Raw genomic sequence first — 19171 nt, forward strand, 5'->3', positions numbered from 1 at the left:
GTAGGGGCTCTGGGTTGAGAATCTCGGATATTTCGTGACGAAGAGTGAGGAAATTGAGGATAGCTTTTATTATAGGAGTATTAGGTCCGGATACGCTAGGCAGCAGAATGCGGCTCCAGGGCTTTACAATCAGGAAGAGTTTGATAGGAAGTTCGCTGGCAGCATAGTGGCTAAGGAGCCCAATGAGTTGAAGGAGGAATACGCTGCCTTGGACCATGCGGCGCAAGATTCTTCAGTCCGGGCTGCTTTTCAACTAGATCGCCGGATTGAGTGGTGGTGGCCGACTCCGGACGAAAGGATTTATCATAGGCCGACTGATGGGTTTGTTCCGGTATGGCTGGAGCATCTCCGGTCCGGATGGAACCCGCACTGGCACTTGTTTCTCAAGCACTTGTGCAAGTATGTATATAAGGTTTCTCCAATGCAGATTACGCTCAACGGTATAAAATGGATGACTTGGTTTATTGCCACCTGCAATAAGTTTAAAGTTCAGCCCACCTTTAAACTATGGCATCATTTATTTCATTTGGTCCGGTACGGTCAGACTCCTCTTTATGAGCTTCAGTTTCGGGCTGCTTAGTGCGGTTATGGGGGTTCTTATAGGCCAGTGATTCAGCTGTCTTCTTTGAAGCATTGGAATGGAGCGCTTATCATGCAGAGGGGCTTGGATTTGTTTTATCTTCCGTATATAGCTGCTGAAGGAGTCCGGACTAGGTTCCGAAGGGATGTTCTCCGGGGAGATGCGCTCCGGATGATTTTTGCATTTTGTGAATGCTTGGGTTTTCAAATGACCCGGGATACCTTTATGATGTATAGGATTATGCATAAAATAGGGTGTAAGTAGTTTTTCTTTTTGTCTGGACTTCTTATATGTTTCTTATCTGTCTTCATTTTCCTTGATTCTGTACTGGTTTTGACTTGTGTTTTTGCTTTGTTCCTTTGCAGGTTTGCCTCATTACAATCCGGATATGTCGTCTTCAGCATACAGTGATGCATTGAAAGGTCTTGGCAAAGCTTTCAAGTTGCCAAAGAAAACTGTTGGTGCTGGGTCCGGATCGAATGCCTCTGTGGAGGAAGGATCCCAGAGTAATGTGGTTCCGAGGCCAGAACCTGAAGTTGATAGAAATCAGTCTGCTCCGGAGCCGAACACTGAGGTGGAAATTGGCACTGAGTTTGATAATCTGGAGGATCTCGGCCCTATTGGGGAAATTCCGGATGCTGAGTCTGGACGGAGGAGAAAGAGGCTCCGGACTCTTGGGTCAAAACCTCCCCGGGCTGAAAATTTTGAGGGTGGCTCTGGGTCCGGGGATGGTAAAGGAAAAGCTGTTGAAGAAGAGGGTTCAGATGAAGGTGGTCCGGGGCTGGAGGAAAAAGTTGCTCATTTCATGGCTGGGATTCCTACTCAAAATGAGTGGAGGAGGATGAATCAGTCCAGATTCGATGCAACTATGAAGGAGTGTTCCCGGCTCTGGGGTCAGGTATTTTTTCTTTCTGTTCTTGTTTCTTGTGTTGATTTGCCTTAGAATGTTTTTCTAAGTTTTTCCATTTTTTACAGCTTGGCGGGTATATGGCCGGATCAGCTTCTTTGGCCTACAATGAGCTTAAAAACTCCCGGAGTACCATTGCTGATAAGGACTCGGAGATTAGTCAGCTCCGGGACCAGATAATTGTGAAAGACAATTCCCTGTCCGGACTGAATAAGCACCTGAATGAGGTAACAATCCGGGTGGAAAATGCTGAAAAGGAGGCTTCCGACTTGAAGTCAGAGTTAGCTGATCTCCGGAGACAGATGTCCGCTGTGCGTCCGGAGTCTGAAGTTGTTGCTGAGTTTAAAAGGTCTGAGGAGTACGATAGAGCCCTTGCCAATGCTGGTGCTCCGGAGATAGCTCGCTGCTGGCTGATTGCTGAAAGGCATATCAAGACTAATCCGGAGGCCGATTGGGATAGCTTCGTCTCCGAGTTTATCATAGCCAAGGAAGATATTGAGCTCGGATTGGGGGAACCGGAGCCATTCGACGGCCCCTGTCCCAGTTTCCTTCCTTCCCGTGCTCCAGACTCTTGACTTTATTTTTGTGAACTTGCTATTTGTCGGAGAATTTGATACATTTGATTCTTGTAATATTTGTACTTTGCTCTGGGCTCGTTTGAGTCTGGTGAATTTGTAATGATTGCTTTCCTTGCTGTTATTTTACTGTGTTTCTGTAGTTTGTTTTTGACTTAGAATATTTTTCCAAGTAAAATTTGTTGGTCTAGTCCTGACTAATCTTTTTGTCCGGACTAGTGGATGCCTTTAGTTATAAAATTAATTCTAAGTAAAAGTGGTTGCTGTAGTCCTGACTAATAGGTTGTCCGGACTAGTGGTTGCTTTAAGTTAGAAGATTAATTCTAAGTAAAAGCGGTTGCTTTAATTCTGACTAATAGCTTGTCCGGACTAGTGGTTGCTTTAAGTTAGAATATTAATTCTAAGTAAAAGCGGCTGCTCTAGTCCTGACTAATATCTTGTCCGGACTAGTGGTTGCTTTAAGTTAGAAAATTAATTGTAAGTCAAAAAATTGTTGCTCTAGTCCTGAGTAATAGCTTGTCCGGACTAGTGATTGCTTTAGGTTAGAAAATTAATTCTAAGTAAAAATTGGTTGCTCTAGTCCTGACTAATAGCTTGTCCGGACTAGTGGTTGCTTTAGGTTAGAAAATTAATTCTAAGTAAAAATTTGTTGCTCTAGTCCTGACTAATAACTTGTCCGAACTAGTGGTTGCTTTAGGTTAGAAAATTAATTCTAAGTAAAAATTTGGTTGCTCTAGTCCTGACTAATAGCTTGTCCGGACTAGTGGTGGCTTTTGAAAAATATGCAAGTTAAAGAAAAATCTTTTCATTGATTATTCATGCAATATAGAAGGAGAAACATGTTGGTTGCTTGCCATATTGGCTACAAGTTTTTTGGTTGCTTTGTTTGGTTTTCTACTGGTAGAATTTCCTTAGCCTTAGTCCATGCCAAGTGTTTGGGACTTCTGAGCCATCCATGTTCAGGAGCTTGTAGGTTCCTGGCCTGAGGACTTCTTTGATTTTGTATGGTCCTTCCCATTTGGGCATTAACTTTCCGGTGTTTGTGGGATCTGATGCTTCAGTGTCTCGAAGGACTAAGTCTCCAACTTGGAAGTTTTTGACTCTTGACTTCTTACTAAAATGCTCTCTTGTTTTCTCCTTGTATTTCTCCATTCTTTCCACAGCTTGGTCCCGGACCTCATCAATTAGTTCCATGTTTATTTTGAGTCCTTCTTCATTTGCTTCTTCTTCAAAGTTTATTGCTCTGTGGGAAGGAGAGCCCACTTCAATAGGCAGCATTGCTTCTGTTTCATAAGCTAGTTTGAATGGAGTTTCTCTTGTGCTTGTCCTTGGGCTTGTCCTGTAGGACCAAAGTATGCTTGGTAGTTCTTCTGGCCACTTGCTTTTGCTTTCTTTGAGTCTTTTCTCGATACCTCGGAGCAGGATTCTGTTGGTTACTTCTACTTGGCCATTTCCTTGGGGATATGCCACTGATGATTTTTTGTGCTTGATCCCGCGCTCCTGGAGGTAGGACTCAAACTCTGATCCAATGAATTGAGGTCCATTGTCTGATACTAGGACTCGTGGTATCCCGAACCTCATCAAAATGTTGTCCATAAACTTTATGCAGTCTTGCTGATTGATTGTCCTCATTACTTTTGCTTCAACCCATTTTGTCATGTAGTCAATAGAGACTAGTAGGTACCTGAGGTCTCCTTTTGCTCAAGGGAAGGGTCTCATGATATCAATACCCCAAACAGTGAAGGGGATAGGTGACAGGACTGAGGATCGTAGGACTGGGCTTATCTGGGACACATTGCTGAAGAGCTGGCATTCCTTGTACTTCTTGACGAATTCTATTACATCCTGATGAATTGTTGGCCAGTAGTAGCCTTGTCTTATGATCTTATGAGCTAGGGATTTTGCAGACATATGGTCTCCGCATATCCCTTCATGCACTTCTGCTAAACAGTACTTTGCTTCTTCTGGGCCCATGCACTTCAGGATAGGAGATGAGAAGGTCCTGCGGTAGAGAACTCCTTCTCCGAGGAAGAACTTGGCTGCTTTTGCTTTCAATCTTTGAGCTTTTCTTTTATCTTCTGGGAGCTCCCCTTTGTCCAAGTAGTTTATGAAGGGAGTCATCCAATTTTGAGTGCTTTCTATTTCCATGACCTCTCCGGATTTAATGGATGGTTTGTGGAGTTCTTCGAAGTAGACTGAGCAGTCCAGATCTGATGAATTCCGGACTAATTTGGATAGGATATCCGCTTCTTCATTTTCTTCTCGGCATATCTGAAGGACTTGGTGGCTTAGGATTGAGGCTAAGTAGCTCTGAACCAGTGCTTGGTACTTCGCCAGAGTGGGGTCCTTTGCTATGTATTCTCCATTTGTTTGCTTGACCACTATCTGGGAGTCGCTGTAGATTTTTAAGTCCTGGACCCTTAGAGTCCGGGAGAGCTTTAGTCCTGCGATCAACGCCTCATATTTTGCTTGATTGTTTGTTGCTGGGAAGCTGAAGGATATAGCTGTCTGAATCTTGATCCTTCTGGACTCCTGAGTATGAGTCCGGCTCCTGACCTCTCAGTTGTTGAAGAACCATCTACCTTTAAGGTCCAGGCTCCCGGACTAATCTCCTTTTTTGGCTCCTGATCCATGTCCATTGGTTCTTGTTCTTCTTCCGGGAAGTTGCATTCGATTATGAAATCTGCAAGAGCTTGAGCTTTGATTGCAGTCCTGGGAATGAAGCTTAGGTTGAACTGGCTCAATTCCACAGCCCAATTAACAAGTCTTCCCGAGATATCTGGCTTGTGGATTATTTTCCTTAGTGGTTGATTTGTCACTACTCTGATTTCCCTCCCTTGGAAGTAGTGCCTGAGTTTCCTTGAGGTTGTAACCAAAGCAAAGGCAAACTTCTCCAATCTTGGGTATCTTGGTTCTGCATCTTTTAAGATCTAGCTTACATAGTAGACTGGTTGCTGTGTTCCATTCTCTTCCCTGATTAGGGCAGCTCCTATGGCTTGTGCTCCTGCTGACAAGTATAAGTAGAGAGGCTCTCCTGGCTTAGCTTTAGTTAGGACTGGTGGCTGAGAGAGGTAGGATTTGATTTCCTCGAATGCTTTCTGGCACTCCGGATTCCAGTTTACCTCTTTCTTGTTGGTTGCTCCTTTGAGCAAATCAAAGAAAGGTAGGCACCTCTCTGCTAGTTTTGAGACAAATCTCCTGAGTGCTGCTAGTGATCCTGCTAGCTTTTGCACATCTTTTTGGGTCCTGGAAGCTTTCATCTCCTGGATTGCTTTTATTTTCTCCGGATTGGCTTCTATGCCTCTATTGCTGATCATGAATCCTACAAACTTGCCTGCTCCTACTCCGAAGGTGCATTTCTCCGGATTTAGCTTGAGCTGGTTCTTCCTTAGGTTTTCAAATCATTCCTTCAGATCTTCTACATGTCCTGGTATAGTTGTTGACTTGGAAATCATGTCATCGACATAGCACTCCAAATTCCTCCCAATCTGGGACTTGAATATCTTGTTCATTGCTCTTTGGTAAGTGGATCCTGCGCTGGTAAGCCCGAAGGGTAGCATCACATAAGCGTAGACAGCTCTGTGAGTTATGAATGTTGTCTTGGGAATGTCTTTTGGGTTCATCTTTATCTGGTTATATCTGGAGAAGGCATCCATGAAACTTAAAATGACATGTCCTGAGGTGGCATCTATCAGTTGGTCAATGTTTGGAAGAGGATTTCGGGCATGCGTCATTTAGGTCAGTGTAGTCCACACACATTCTCCATTTGCCGTTGGACTTCTTGACTATGACCACATTAGCTAGCCACTCCGGATACTTGATTTCTTTGATGATTCCTGCTTTGAGTAGCTTTTTTACTTCTTCGTCAATGGCTCTTTGCCTCTCCGGAGCAAAGTTTCTTCTCTTCTGCTTTACTGGTTTCCTGTTGGGGTTGACATCCAAGCTGTGCTTTGCTATGGACTCATGTAGTCCTGGCATGTCCCTTGGACTCCAGGCAAAAACATCTCTATACTCCCGGAGCAAGGATACTAATCTCTCCTTGAAGGACTCCTCGAGTCCTGACCCAACTTTCACTTTTTTGCTAGAATTGCTTTCATCTACCTGGACTTCTTCTGTTTCAACTGCGGCTTCAATTTTTTCTTGTTCTTTGTTTGAAATCATTTGATGAATCCGGGCTTCAGAGTTCTTCTTTAGATAGATGTTTGCTTGTTCAGGTTCTTTGGTTGCTTGCATGGTAGAACAAGGTTGGTCTAGGACTCGACTTGTCTTGTCCAGTACCATGACTTGGTTGCCTGCCAGTTCTTCTGGACTTATTTTGTTTGCTTCTTCCCTTGTCCGGGGTCGGTGCTTCTTCATGCTTTGTTGCTTGCGGAGGACCGTAGCCTTCCTCTTGTTATCTTGATGGGTTTCTACCATAACTAACTCCTGGTTGTAGCATGTTTCAGCGACTCCATAGTCTCCTTTAATCTCTCTGACTCCTGTTGGGGTTGGGAATTTGATCTTGAGATGGGAAATTAAAGTTATGGCTTGCATCATGGTTAGAGCTGATCTGCCAATGATTCCGTTGTATGAAGAAGGAGCATTGATCACATAAAATTTGATGACATGAGTCACTTGGTTAGGAGCAGATCCAAAAATGACTGGCAGATACAAAGTTCCTTGGATTGGGACTAAGTTGTGGCCGAAGCCATAGAGTGGGTCTTCTCGACATTCATTTGAGCGGACGCTCCCTAACTGCATTCTATCCACTGTGTGCTTGAAGAGAATATTTACTGAGGAGCCATTGTCTATGAGCATTCTTCTTACTTCATTATCAAAGATGTCTAGAGTGACAACCAAAGCTGCATTGTGATGAGGGTTGACTCCTTCGTAGTCCTTGCTGCTGAAGGATATCACCATGTTTGGGAGTGATTGGATTGAGAGCACTTCTTCGCCGAAGTCTGGGCTTCGGGGTGGGGAGTAGGATCCGCCTAGGACCACATTGACTACATTCTTTCCTTTCTTTTACGCTTCCCCTCTGCTGTGGTCCCGAACTAAGTATTTGTTCATATTCCCCTTCTTCACTTGGTCCTCAATGAAGTACTTGAGTGATAAGCAATTCTCGGTTTTGTGGCCATGGGTCTCGTGATAATCACATTGCCTATTGTAGGGCCTGCTCTCCGGAGGAGTTTGCATTGGCTTCAGAGGATAATAGAAAGGCTTGTCTTTGACTTCTTTCAAGATTTCCTCCCGGGTCATGCTGAGAGGAGTCCAGTCCGGCTCCTGCTTCGGCTCCCGAGCTTGCTTCACGGGTCCTGGGTCGCTATTCGACTCCTGCTTAGGACCAAGTCTTTGGAAAACCGGGTTTGCTTGTCTTTCTTGGCTTTGGTTGCTTTGCTTGAATTTCTTGTCCTGATGGTAACCCCCTTTCGGTCGGTCATCAGTGTTTTTACTCCTGGACCCTCTATTTCGGGTCATTCTCATTGCCTGGAGCACATCTGTTTCCTTAATGAATCTGGCAGCCATTGAATAAGCTGCTGTCAGACTTTGCGGCTCCTTATTGATTAGCTCCACAATATACCTTTCGTTGTGCTCTGGGTCCAGGTTTCTTCTAAAAATGCTTAAAGCTTCCCTCTCATCCAGATTTGAAACTTTATTGATTGCTTCCTGGAACCGGCGCATGTATGCAGAGAGGGACTCATTGTCGTGCTTCTGGATCGTCTCCAGGTGACACATGTGCATTTCGTGCGTTTTGTTCGCCCGAAATCTCCTAATGAAAGAGGCTCGAAATTCCTTCCAGGAGTGGATGCTGCGGGAGGGGATTCTGCTGAACCATCTCTGGGCCCCTCCCTTAAGTGTTGAAGCGAAGAACCTTGATTTCGTCAAGTCGTTGTAGTAGTATATCTGCGCTATCTGCTCACAGTAGTTCAGGTGCTCCTCCGGGTCTCTTAGACCATCAAAGGAGTCAAAGTTGTAATGTTTCAAGTCCCGCTGCCAGGGGATAGCTTCTAAGGAGTGGCTGAAAGGAGTGAGTGTTTCTCCAATCTCCACTCCTGAGTCTCTGTCCATCTTCCTCTACAATTCATAGATCATGTCTTTTAGGTCTTTTTGCTTCTCTTCTTCTTCATCATCAGAAATCAGCTCCAGAGTAGGGTCTTTCCGGGTTCTTTTGCTCCTAAACTTGGCCAACAGCTTCTCTTCTTCTAATTGCATTCTCTTTTGGATCTTTAGCTCGAGCTTTGCTTCCTCTTCTTTCCTGATTTGCTCCCGGACTTCTTCCAACTTTCTCTGTTTAGCAGATTCTGCTTCTTTCTTGCCTTAATCTTTTTTGTTCTTCTTTCCTTTGGCTCCGATGCGGTCGAACACAGACCTCTTTGATTGCTGGGAGTCCCCGGACTCCTCCGCCTCTAGTTCTGCCTCTTCTTGGAGTCGGGCCTGCTCCTGTCTGTATAGTCTGATTGCTTCTGCTAGTTCATCGCTTGTAAGGTTGGCCATCTCTTCGGATACCGGGACATTGGTGTACTTGTACTGATTGAGCTCTATGAGGGTCCTGGCATCCCTGGTGTTTACAATTCTTTCCACTACAGGAGTGTGTAGTGGTTGCTCCTGGAACGTTTCTCTTTCGGCTCCTGGGTCAAGGGCCTGGGAGTAGTCCGGCTCCTGGACCTGAGCACTAGCAGATGGTCTTCCAGAGGTATTCTTTCCTGGTCTTGCCATTTCTCAACAATACCAACAACAAATAACAGCAATATGCCACAGAGAATATCGGTCTATGGTTGCTTTATGAAATTTGCAAAAACTACCCAGAATAACAATAAAAAACTAACAAATAGCTTCCTGGGAGCAGCTCAAACAATTTTATGGGACTATTCAACGATGAAGTACAACGCAAATGTCATATTCAAACTAGAGCAATAACGATTAAAACTAACGATAGCTCTCCCAAACGTGGCTTAAATCAACAAAACGGGCTCACACAAACATGGCCTAAAATAACGAACACACACAAACGTGGCTGAAATAAACAACATTCATGCTTATGGAAAAGGTTGGTTGCTTGGATTCTTACAAGTTTGAATAAATGGACTCTTTGAAGAGCTTGTTGATGAAGGTGAATCGAGGGGCACCGAACCCAAGGATGGAGCGACCCCTCCTTCTAGCGCCAAATGATAACTCCTGGTGGCGGGGCTGCTCCTTCGACGACGCCCTGGATCCTTCTCCGCTGTGGTGGTGTAACTGTGGTTGGGTTCCTATAAAACAACACCGGAAGGGGGGTTGGAGTCCCGCGGCACCTCCGGCGTGAGAGTAAGAACTAGCTTTTTGGGAAGATGGAGATGAATATGAATGTACGGTTGCTGTGTGTATGTATGAGTGTGTAAGAATGATTAACCCCAAAACCTCACCTTCTTGGGCTATTTATAGCCCAAGGGTAGGGTTTTGGGGTTGGTACCTTTGAATCGTAGACATTGGTTCTGGGAGCGGAGGACACCTGGCGGGAGTGGATGCTTTACACGTGTCAGCGCGGGACTGGTCGGGGAATGTTCTGAGGATCCTCTGACACGTGCCCTGATTGTTCCCATGATTGATGTGTGACAGTTGTCCCCGTCACGTGCTTGGGCCAACGTCTCACGTGCTGGGGTTTATCAAGGTTCTGCTTGCGGGACTGAGCTAGTTAGGAGTGGTAGTGTGAGGGACTACTCCTTCCAAGAGCTGCGTGGAGTTAGGAGCCTAGGAGTAGGTCTCCCAGGAGCTGTATGGAGTTAGGACCTAGGAGTAGGCCTACCAGGAGCTGTATGGAGTAGGAGCCTAGGAGTAGGCCTACCAGGAGCCATATGTACTATCACGAAGAAACTAGCAGCTTATAAATCAACAAATTCGGGGGAAATAATTTAAATTAAAAAAAATTTATTTACTAAAATTTAATTAATAAATTAATTTAGTTAAATTAATAATATAAATTTATTTAAATTAAGTTCATAAATAAACTTATTTAGATTAAATTTGTAAAATAAATTTACTAAATCAGATTTACAAAATTAAATTATGTAAATGAAAAATTAATAAAATAAATTTATTTCAGGATCCTAATTTGTTTATCAATCAGTCAGCTCTGATACCAATTGTTAGGTCCCGAATTATCGTAGAAGGGGGGTTGAATACGATAATCACTAAATTAAAATTTTGTTCGACGCTTTAACGGATATAGATTTAGTGCTCGGTTAGTGGTTTTGTGTTCTTGAGAGGAATAGTGTTTGGAACAATAAAATGAGGAACACAAGATATTCGGGGAACTATATATTCGTATATAAATCCTCGAGGAGTGTTGCTACACTCCGGTAAATAAATTAACCGGCTACAATCTAAGAACAATAAAGTTCCTAACTTCTACAAAGATTTACAAATTAAATCCTATACAATGATCTATCTTTTATTTGTCTAAGGATTTAATTACCGTGTAATGATTATAATGCCCCTAAGAATATACAAGAATTAAACCGGACATTATAACGTTACTCCGATGAGAAGTTAAACGGATATACAAAAAGTTTGAGCTTCTCTGTAAATCTTTGCTGCCATTTCACTACTCTCTTGGGAGAGAAGATGAACAGAACTAATCCTCAAAATGAATGGTTGAGTCTTCTGCTGCAAAGTGTAGACTTTATATCCAATAATGTGTGGCTGAGGAGAGGCACTTCTGTGGCAACCAAGTATATTGTTCTGTGGCGACCATGTAATACAGGTGGAATAGTGTTGCTCTGTGGCGACCAGGGTGAAGTACAGAACATTTACTTGTCTTGATTTTGTCTATTACGACTAAGAGTAAACAGTCTGTGGCGATGCCTTGGACATATATATACAGTTTATTTGTTTACATCTGTGTGGCGACAACTACACACCAAAACAAACTAACTTGTACTTTGTTATTTCATTTCCTATTATTTGTTTTGATTTTCTTTTTCCTTTTCTTTTTTTCTTTTTTTTTTGTTTTTCTATTTCTTTTTGTTTTCTCTTTTCTTTTTCTTTTCTCTTTTCTTTTTCTTTTCTCTTTTCTTTTCTCTTCTTTTCTTTTAGTTTAAATTGTAACTAAATTAATTTATAAAATTAACTTAAATATAACTTATATAAATAAACTAATTTAGATTTATAAAATAAACTTATTTAAAGTTTATAAAATAAATCATTTTAAGTTTATTAAATAAATTATATTAAAGTCCATTAAATTAATTTATTTAATTTAACAATTAAACTTTGAGTTTCGCCAGTCCCCTGAGCTGTTTAGCTGTATACTCCGCACACCTCTTCTCGTATTTTAACAGATAAACGTTCAATCCAAGTACGTTCCTCAACTTAACAATCCTTCTATAAATAATACTCAGATTCCTTTCACGAGTTGTTGACGCCTAGTGCAACTGGTCTGGTTCACAGACGACTAACCCCGATTCAGGTCTTCGTATTATAGACTTGATTACATTGTCAAGCTTGCAACAACTTTATCGCTTCAGACACTGACTGTCAATAAACAACTGTACTTTCACTGAAATCCTTTATGGTACTTTAGACAACGTCTTCATTAACCTCTGTCTATACCATGTCTTCAATTCTTCAGATTCTTATGCTTCAAAAACTGTCTATCTTTAATCAATGCCAATACACTGAAATCTTCCGGTAGCACTTGTATACTGAATCTTCAACATTTCTGAAACCCTGAAAGACTTTAACCTTTGTTCTTCACTGAGGTATGATCATATTTATGAACTTCTTTCAATGACCTGTAGACAGACTTCATACTTTCTTCTAATCTTCTGATTCTTTGTATTTGCCTTGTCTTCATTCTTCCTGATTTCTTGTGTAGACGCAGTATTATTAACCCGTCCTGTTCTAGTGTTGTTATCGTATTGAGTTATCACGTAACTGTTCATACAGCTACGCAGTCTCACCAACAAAACCTACACAAACTCCTGTTGAGTTTTAAAATATTAGTAACTTGTTCACTTCTCTATTTTAACAACAACTGCATAACGCTTAACTTGTTTTTATTTCAATTTAAATCTTTGCCATGTTCAATTTGACAAACAAATATTACATAATTAGGAGACAAACAAAAATTATTATTGTGGTTGACCCGAAGATTTATGTCATAACTCGCTAGAAGTCGTATTGTTTATATTATATTTACGACCAAACTAAGAAACAGTCAGAGATTTTCTAATAATCGGGACAATCATGTCTCGATAACTCATACATACGCATAAGCCACCACCACGACTTCTAAACACGTGTAATACATATTAACATATATTTTGTGTTTAAAATCGATGCTCACAATTACGGTACTCAATATACATCTCCAAACTAATAAAAATTAATAAATATGAGACACATCTCCAAACTAATAAATTTTATACGTGTACGGTCACAATTAACAATGTACTTGGATCGAGACAAAAGATACCTCAATTCCCATAAAGTAACGGAGCAAACCAAATATTTCACTGCAAAACAACGAGCTAATTAACGTTTAAATAACTCAATACCATCACAATTATCCTTAGTAATAATCATATCTTCAACATATAAAGATAATTGAATACTACCAGCATTCACACATCGTACAAATAAAGTGAAATCATGATATCTTGGAAGAAAACCAAGTGAGTCAAGTACAATATAAAACTTTCCAAATCAACAACGAGGTGATTAACAAAGACCATAGATAAATTTACGAAGTCTACTAACATAACTTAGTTGATGGGAAAGACCGAGACAAAGCGTTATATAAACTTTCTCGTGAAGATCACCATACAAAGTCGAAAAGCCTCCATCTTTATAACAGGCACAAAAGTCTCTTAATAGTCCAAGCCATAATTCTGAGAGGAGTCTTTAGCAACAAGAGCCTTATAATGCTAAACTGATCCATCAAATTTTGTTTTAATCTTATAGATACAACAACAACCAGTTGCACGTTTTTCTGGTGGCAATGAGACTATATCCTATGTATGAGTCCGATTAAAAGCACTAAGTTCCTCATCCAAAGCATTCTCTCAAACAGGATCACAAACAACCTCTCTATAGGATGCAGACTCAGGCTATGGGTAACAAATTATGGATTTGGGTTGGTTTTGGGTCAATAAAAATGGATCTGGGTAGTAATTCCAGCTATGTATGACGTAGTTTAATGGAAACTCAAAGAATGCTGAGGGAGGGTCTGATATGCAGAGTTGGGAATGGAAATAGTGTGTTCGTTCTTAATGAACCTTGGATACCAGAGGTCAATAACCCATATGTTATCTCGACAAATGAGGCGCTACAGCAAGTGAAAGTGTCATCATTGATGGAGGTTTATGATAATTAGTGGGATATAGACCTAGTGAGAGATATGTTTGGAGAGCGGGACGCAAGCCTCATACTGTCCATCCCAGTAAACAAAACTGAAAATGATACATGGTATTGGAAGCATGAGAAACTGGGTATGTACACGGTGAAAAGCGCATATGGGGCTATAAAAAATTACAAGGAGACCACTCGCAATGATGATAACTCGGGGTTTTGTAGGCAAATGTGGAACTTAAAGATCCCTCCCAAAGTGAAACATTTCATCTGGAGAGCAGTGACTGACAGCCTTTCAACAAAATACCTCATTTTTAAGCGAGTAAACGTAGATGTGTGGTGTCCAGTATGTCAAAATGATGCAGAAACATTGATTCATGAATTGTTAGATTGTAATTTCGCAACAAAATGCTGGCAAGAGTTGGGAATTCAACTTCATTTGGGAGTATACCAGTACTTTGCAGACATGTTCCAACAATTGCTATAGCAACATAGAGGTCGAGATGCTCAGCTCATATCCGTATTATGTTGGATGCTTTGGAAGAACATGAATGACCTGGTATGGAACCAACATATCATGCAGGTGACAGAAGTAGTAGAATCAGCTAAAGTCGTCCTTAACCAATGGAGAAATGTGCAAGATAAGACCTTTAACATATTCTTGGGGTTTATGTCTCAAGACGATGGTCACGAGCATTGGCAACCACCACAGGAAAATAGGGTAAAGGTAAATACGGATGCTGCTATTTTTGAACATGCTGCTTCATATAGCTATGTTTTTGTGGCATGTAACCATGCTGGGCAGTTGTTAGAAGCAAGGTCGAGGTGCAAGGAAGGTCAGATTTCTCCTGAGTTGGCTGAGGCGGTTGGTATAAAGGAGGCATTAAGCTGGATTAAAGATACGCAATATAAAGTAGTCGAATTGGAGACTGATTGCTTACAAGTTGTCCAATCAATTAGATCTTCTACTAGTAGCATATCTTACCTTGGCAGAGTGATAAGCGAATGCAGAGACCTTCTTGCGAGTTTAAGAGCTAGGAATGTGATTTTCCGTTTTGTTAAACGATCAGCGAATAGGGTATCTCACTATTTAGCGAGGTATAACTATTCGATAGCTGAACGTATTTGGATGATTGGCGATGTCCATCCGAGTTGTGTTATGTATTGTTAAAGGATTTGGAGAATTAATAAACCTTTTCTTCCTTGGCAAAAAAAACCTATGAGCAAGTTGCTACCTTACTTGTGATAATTTTTTACTATGGCAGGGAAGATAATTTGCCCTGCGAAGATCTCGTGGCATGTGTCCTAACTAACACTCTTAGAACGTCTCTAATAAGAATTTGTTAAAATAGTTGTCAACTTTAATAAATTATTTTTAAATAAATAATATTTTATTTCAATAATTAGAAACTTTTAAAAATCGGTTGGCTATGTGATCTTAAATCAAATGATAAATAACTCATAAACTAATACAAGTATTATAGATATACATTTTTTGAACTTATATATATTAATCATTTTACTAATTTTTCAAGTTTTGACAATTTTTTGTCAAACATACAGCTCGAATATGTTGGCAAATAAGGTTGTCATGTTATATAATATTTGACAACCCATATTGAAATCCATTCAAATTGTGAAATTTTATCGGCGCGTCATCAGCGCCGGCATTAGGGTTGATCATGATTCGAGTTATGTATAACCCGTATAAACTGATACGATATTAAGCCGATCCAAATTGAAACCAAAACGTGATTTACGGTCTTGATTCAACTACTTTATAAATTTGCGGGTTATTGTCTGATTTTGAATTGACTTTAACCCAATCCGTTTTCGATCTGAACTACATCAATATACCTATATATCATAATTTTATATTTATGCTTATATAATACAAGGTAATTTTATGCTATAATCACAAATTAAATTCAGGTTAAATTTCATCAAATAATCATAAACTTATCAATCAACTATTATTGATTTTTTTAAAAATAATGTCGAATACTTTTGTATTTCTTTTGCATCGAACATTGATTTATTGCAATTTAATTAATCAATATGTTATTAAACTTTAGTCATTTAAAATAATACGAGTGATTTACTTTGCTACGAAAGAATAATTTATTAATTATGTGAATTTTAAGAAGGAAAGTTTAAATATAAGAAAATATTAAATTATTTTCCGATTTAACTAAACCGCCAAAACTCGCTAAATCGAATCGAATAAAACCGAATCGAGTGATTTGGTTTTATTGTGTTATGAGATTCGGTTTGGTTTGAATCTTTTAAAACCGTAATTATACGGTTTGGTTCGTGTTTGACATCTAAACCGAACAAAACCAGACCACAATCATCTCTAGCATAAAATATTATTTTTTTAATATATTTTTATTATTCAATTTTTTGTTCAATTAGTAAAGTCGGAGGTACCCATCATTTGAATGTTTTTTAAAGGGGGCTCAAAGGAGAGATAATATAAAAAATAGTAGTTTTATTAACGGTGCAAAATTAGCCCCCATGAACTTTGGCAACCATTAGAAATGCTATTATATGCTGGTTTTCACCGATGTTCACATGACTAAGTCGATAAGCACGCCAAAATCTATATTTTTAAAACTGGAAACTGCGTTGTTTTTGTTGAGTACAATTCGAGATTCGTTGGAAGGAGTTGACGAATTTTGCAACTCTAAACAAAACATGGTGATGCTGTTGATTTAAGAAGCAAGCTGTAGGTAGCTGTTGTTGCAAGCCATTTTCAATGAATTTGGCGGGTCTGAATATGAACCGTCAACTATCCGATCAAAGATCCATTTGTTAGCTCCTTGTGTGTAGTGCACACCATCCCAGTTGATCATCACTGATGGATCTTTACATGATTCTATCACCACTTGTGTCCCATTCACCTGTATCTTTCCTCCGCACCCTGCATGTATGTTGTAGTTGTACTTTCCTCCATGCCCACAACAAGCTCTTAGCGGATGTGCAAACCCTGCACCAAATTAACCCCCCATACATCACAATTTACATTGGTTTAGCGGTGACAATTACAAAGCTGTTCCTAGTGCTATGCTACATTGAAAAATATGTAAATTTCAGAACACTCACAAAATGTGCCAAATATTATAAAATAGGGGAATTGTGGTGCGAGTACCATATTTGCTAGCATTACTGATGAGATCATACTTGACAGAGTATATATCAACGTAGGTAAAAGCTGCCAAAGGAAGATCTTTCTCAAGTTGTTGTACGGCTTCCTTCAATTTTGTATTGTAAAATCGGCAAACCTCATTGAAAGGTTCTGCACATCCAACCCTGTCAATTTGCCCAGCAGTGATTTGGAGACGGTCCAGGACATAAGGTAAACACCCTACAGGCCCTGTGTTATGTATCCAGAATGATCTTCCACCTTGACCATATATATTCTGCATTTTAATTAAACAGTATGCAATGTCTCACATTACGAAAAGAAGAAGAAGAAAAATTTGCAGGTTCATAATGTCAAACTCTATATACATACATTGACAACAGCTTTGAATTGATCTATTACGTCAGGTACATATCCTTTAACTTCATCCGTGGACATGTCAAGGAATAATCCCGCAGTCAAATCGTTTTGTCCAATATCAAATGTATACAGGCCTTCAGGAAAGCTATGTATGTCCGGTAACATTTGCTTGAATACGTCTCCTGTATTATAAATCATTTAGATGAAATATTGAACAAAAATGGAGGATGATCCGCAATTGTTAATTGTTGTAGCAAAATAAGACAAGTACCAAGACATTTCGCCACCAATTAAAGCAGTTGATATATACAGTAATTGAAAAGAAGTGTACCTTGGGCGCGAAAAATCTGAGAGCGACGATGAAAATCGTTAAACTGATACCACTGGACATTGAGAGAGAAGGGACTAAAACCAGATTGATGCAGTGTTGTATTTTGAGGTCTAATCGTGGAGCCAGCAGTTGCAAAATTGGCTCCATGACTGAAATTTGAACCAACCGAATCAAGGAATGCACTCAAATATGGCAGTCCCATACTCTGTGCTGATCACCATCACAATTAAAAGAAGAAACAAGTCTCAACTTGATAAACTTTTTAATCAATATAAAGAATACTATTCAATGAAATGGTTCAACACAAAAACGCACCAATAAAATCGATAACAAGACGACCATCGCAGTAACGTCCAGCAGGATGATGAAAGTAAGTTTGGCCACTAGGCGATCCAGCCTGACCAAATGCAGCTGATAATCCACCGGTGTCGGAGTTTGAGTCTCCGAAATTGTATATAGCCGGGAAATGACAGTCGGTAGCAGTAGCATTTGTGACATGTAGTGAAAGTAACAACACTACTAGTACTAGTAGAGTAACAAACTTTGTGCACTTGTTCTCCATTTGAAACAAACAAGAGAATAGAAACAAATGGATAAGAAGATATTACAATGTTTTTTTTATCACACTATAAGAAGGTACAATCACTGTTTGTTGCACTTGTATAAATTCCCTTTTATTCATTTTGTAGATTAAAGTGATAACAGTAATTATGGTAATTTGAGTGAATGTGAAGGAAAGCTCAAAGTTAGCTATTCTTTTTTTGTTTTCTTCTGTTGTGTTAATATTTTGAGGCTTTTTCATTTTAGTTAATTATTATAAGGATTGGCTGGCCATTTGTGTAGCTGTGGCCTGTGGGTGTCATATTTGTCAGTCTCTGCAAACTGCATTTCTATTTTTACTATTATTATTCTTATTTCTGAATATACACAAATTTGTTACGTACATGAATGTATCTCCGAGTATCCTCTGTTGATTGTTTGTGACCCTTGTTATCAGTTGTATTATTTAGTAAGCTTCTTAGATTTGGTTTTGTTATACAATGACAATAACTGTTTGTCACTCCGTTATCTCTACTTCTCTCCGATACTTTACATTTTACTTTCACTCACACCTCTCATTAACATAAGAAAAAGCTGCTGTGCCAAAAAAAATAATGAAACCTGGATTATAAAACAGGAAAGATCAAATAATGTAAAAAAAAATTATATACTATATATAATTGAAGTAAAGGAGATAAAATGGTATGGTTTGATCGTCAGGGCTAATGTTGTAATTAGGAATTGGTGATCAGGAGAATATTATAATTAATTAGAATCAGTAAAATATTATATCATTTGTTGACGGAGGAATTTGGGAGCAACAAAGTCTGAGGTCCGTAGCCGGAAACAAGATCTGTGACGGTGGTTGTTCGTCAGAAACGTGAACAGTAATCGGTGGATTTGATAAATATTGTTCGTCGGAAAATATGAACAGTGTTTGGTGGTGGTGATTATTGGTGGCTGAGATTGCTTACGGTTAGTGGTGGCTCATTTGCGCTCTCGCTTCTGACCCCTTGCAATTTGCCTACATATCCCTATTTATTGGAAATCAAGCCAACGTAGTTCTTGGGGAACAAGAAACCTACCCACTTGAAACTGTCTTCTACTAGCTTTAGGAATGTCCGCCGATGAGGCCTAACCACTAAGGCCCAAGGCTCGTCCGTGGCTTCGAGACTTCACGGATAAGGTATCTCCCTGGCCAATGATAACCCTCCGCTACCAGCTGTTTCTCTAGTCCGCCGACGCAGGTTTAGCCGTGGTTCACCCCAAATATTGGACGCATCCTTGTCCCCGGATAAGGAGCCCCTACCAGATTACATGACAAGTGATCCCAAGCTTTTGGGTGCAAAGTGCCGGATACTCCAAAGTCTCCCAACTATGACACCTGTTGACTACAGAGACAGAGCTCCCAAAGCACACACCAAAG

General features: G+C 40.1%; 4 protein-coding genes across 5 annotated transcripts; 2 read left to right on the top strand and 2 right to left on the bottom strand.

The window, feature by feature from the left end:
* Window positions 1-716: 716 nt before the first annotated feature.
* Window positions 717-2062, top strand: LOC141660927 (uncharacterized). Its single transcript, XM_074467904.1, has 2 exons — window positions 717-1478; window positions 1556-2062. The coding sequence occupies exons 1-2, from the start codon at window positions 969-971 to the stop codon at window positions 2060-2062; spliced, it is 1017 nt and encodes a 338-aa protein (XP_074324005.1). The 5' UTR covers window positions 717-968.
* A 5004-nt stretch (window positions 2063-7066) lies between these two features.
* Window positions 7067-7783, bottom strand: LOC141660928 (uncharacterized). The gene has a single exon (XM_074467906.1). The coding sequence runs from the start codon at window positions 7781-7783 to the stop codon at window positions 7067-7069; it is 717 nt and encodes a 238-aa protein (XP_074324007.1).
* A 5635-nt stretch (window positions 7784-13418) lies between these two features.
* Window positions 13419-14540, top strand: LOC141660929 (uncharacterized). Its single transcript, XM_074467907.1, has 2 exons — window positions 13419-13715; window positions 13953-14540. Exons 1-2 carry the CDS (start codon window positions 13419-13421, stop codon window positions 14538-14540), a joined length of 885 nt encoding a protein of 294 aa, XP_074324008.1.
* A 1418-nt stretch (window positions 14541-15958) lies between these two features.
* LOC141725144 (GDSL esterase/lipase At3g26430-like) lies at window positions 15959-17833 on the bottom strand. Of its 2 annotated transcripts, none has more exons than XM_074527575.1 (5): window positions 17521-17833; window positions 17206-17410; window positions 16887-17056; window positions 16521-16791; window positions 15959-16358 (listed from the first exon to the last, which is right to left on the bottom strand). In XM_074527575.1, the coding sequence occupies exons 1-5, from the start codon at window positions 17701-17703 to the stop codon at window positions 16084-16086; spliced, it is 1104 nt and encodes a 367-aa protein (XP_074383676.1). In that variant the 5' UTR covers window positions 17704-17833; the 3' UTR covers window positions 15959-16083. The 2 variants fall into 2 exon arrangements, with proteins under 2 accessions (XP_074383676.1, XP_074383675.1); XM_074527574.1 differs by having other exon boundaries at window positions 17206-17415; window positions 17521-17832.
* Between the last annotated feature and the right edge of the window lie 1338 nt (window positions 17834-19171).

The sequence above is a fragment of the Apium graveolens genome, chromosome 5 (genome assembly GCF_009905375.1).
Source record: "Apium graveolens cultivar Ventura chromosome 5, ASM990537v1, whole genome shotgun sequence".
NCBI lineage: Eukaryota > Viridiplantae > Streptophyta > Magnoliopsida > Apiales > Apiaceae > Apium > Apium graveolens.

What these genes read in the sequence shown, in the direction of transcription:
- LOC141660927 (XM_074467904.1), top strand. Translation starts at nt 969, where the DNA reads ATGTCGTCTTCAGCATACAGTGATGCATTGAAAGGTCTTGGCAAAGCT. An exon ending in GTTCCCGGCTCTGGGGTCAG is followed by an intron (nt 1,479 to 1,555) that starts GTATTTTTTCTT and finishes CATTTTTTACAG; the next exon opens with CTTGGCGGGTATATGGCCGG.
- LOC141660929 (XM_074467907.1), top strand. Translation starts at nt 13,419, where the DNA reads ATGTTTGGAGAGCGGGACGCAAGCCTCATACTGTCCATCCCAGTAAAC. An exon ending in ACGTAGATGTGTGGTGTCCA is followed by an intron (nt 13,716 to 13,952) that starts GTATGTCAAAAT and finishes CATATCATGCAG; the next exon opens with GTGACAGAAGTAGTAGAATC.
- LOC141660928 (XM_074467906.1), bottom strand. Translation starts at nt 7,783, where the DNA reads ATGCACATGTGTCACCTGGAGACGATCCAGAAGCACGACAATGAGTCC.
- LOC141725144 (XM_074527574.1), bottom strand. Translation starts at nt 17,767, where the DNA reads ATGGAGAACAAGTGCACAAAGTTTGTTACTCTACTAGTACTAGTAGTG. An exon ending in TCTTGTTATCGATTTTATTG is followed by an intron (nt 17,416 to 17,520) that starts GTGCGTTTTTGT and finishes GATGGTGATCAG; the next exon opens with CACAGAGTATGGGACTGCCA. An exon ending in TCAGATTTTTCGCGCCCAAG is followed by an intron (nt 17,057 to 17,205) that starts GTACACTTCTTT and finishes TTTATAATACAG; the next exon opens with GAGACGTATTCAAGCAAATG.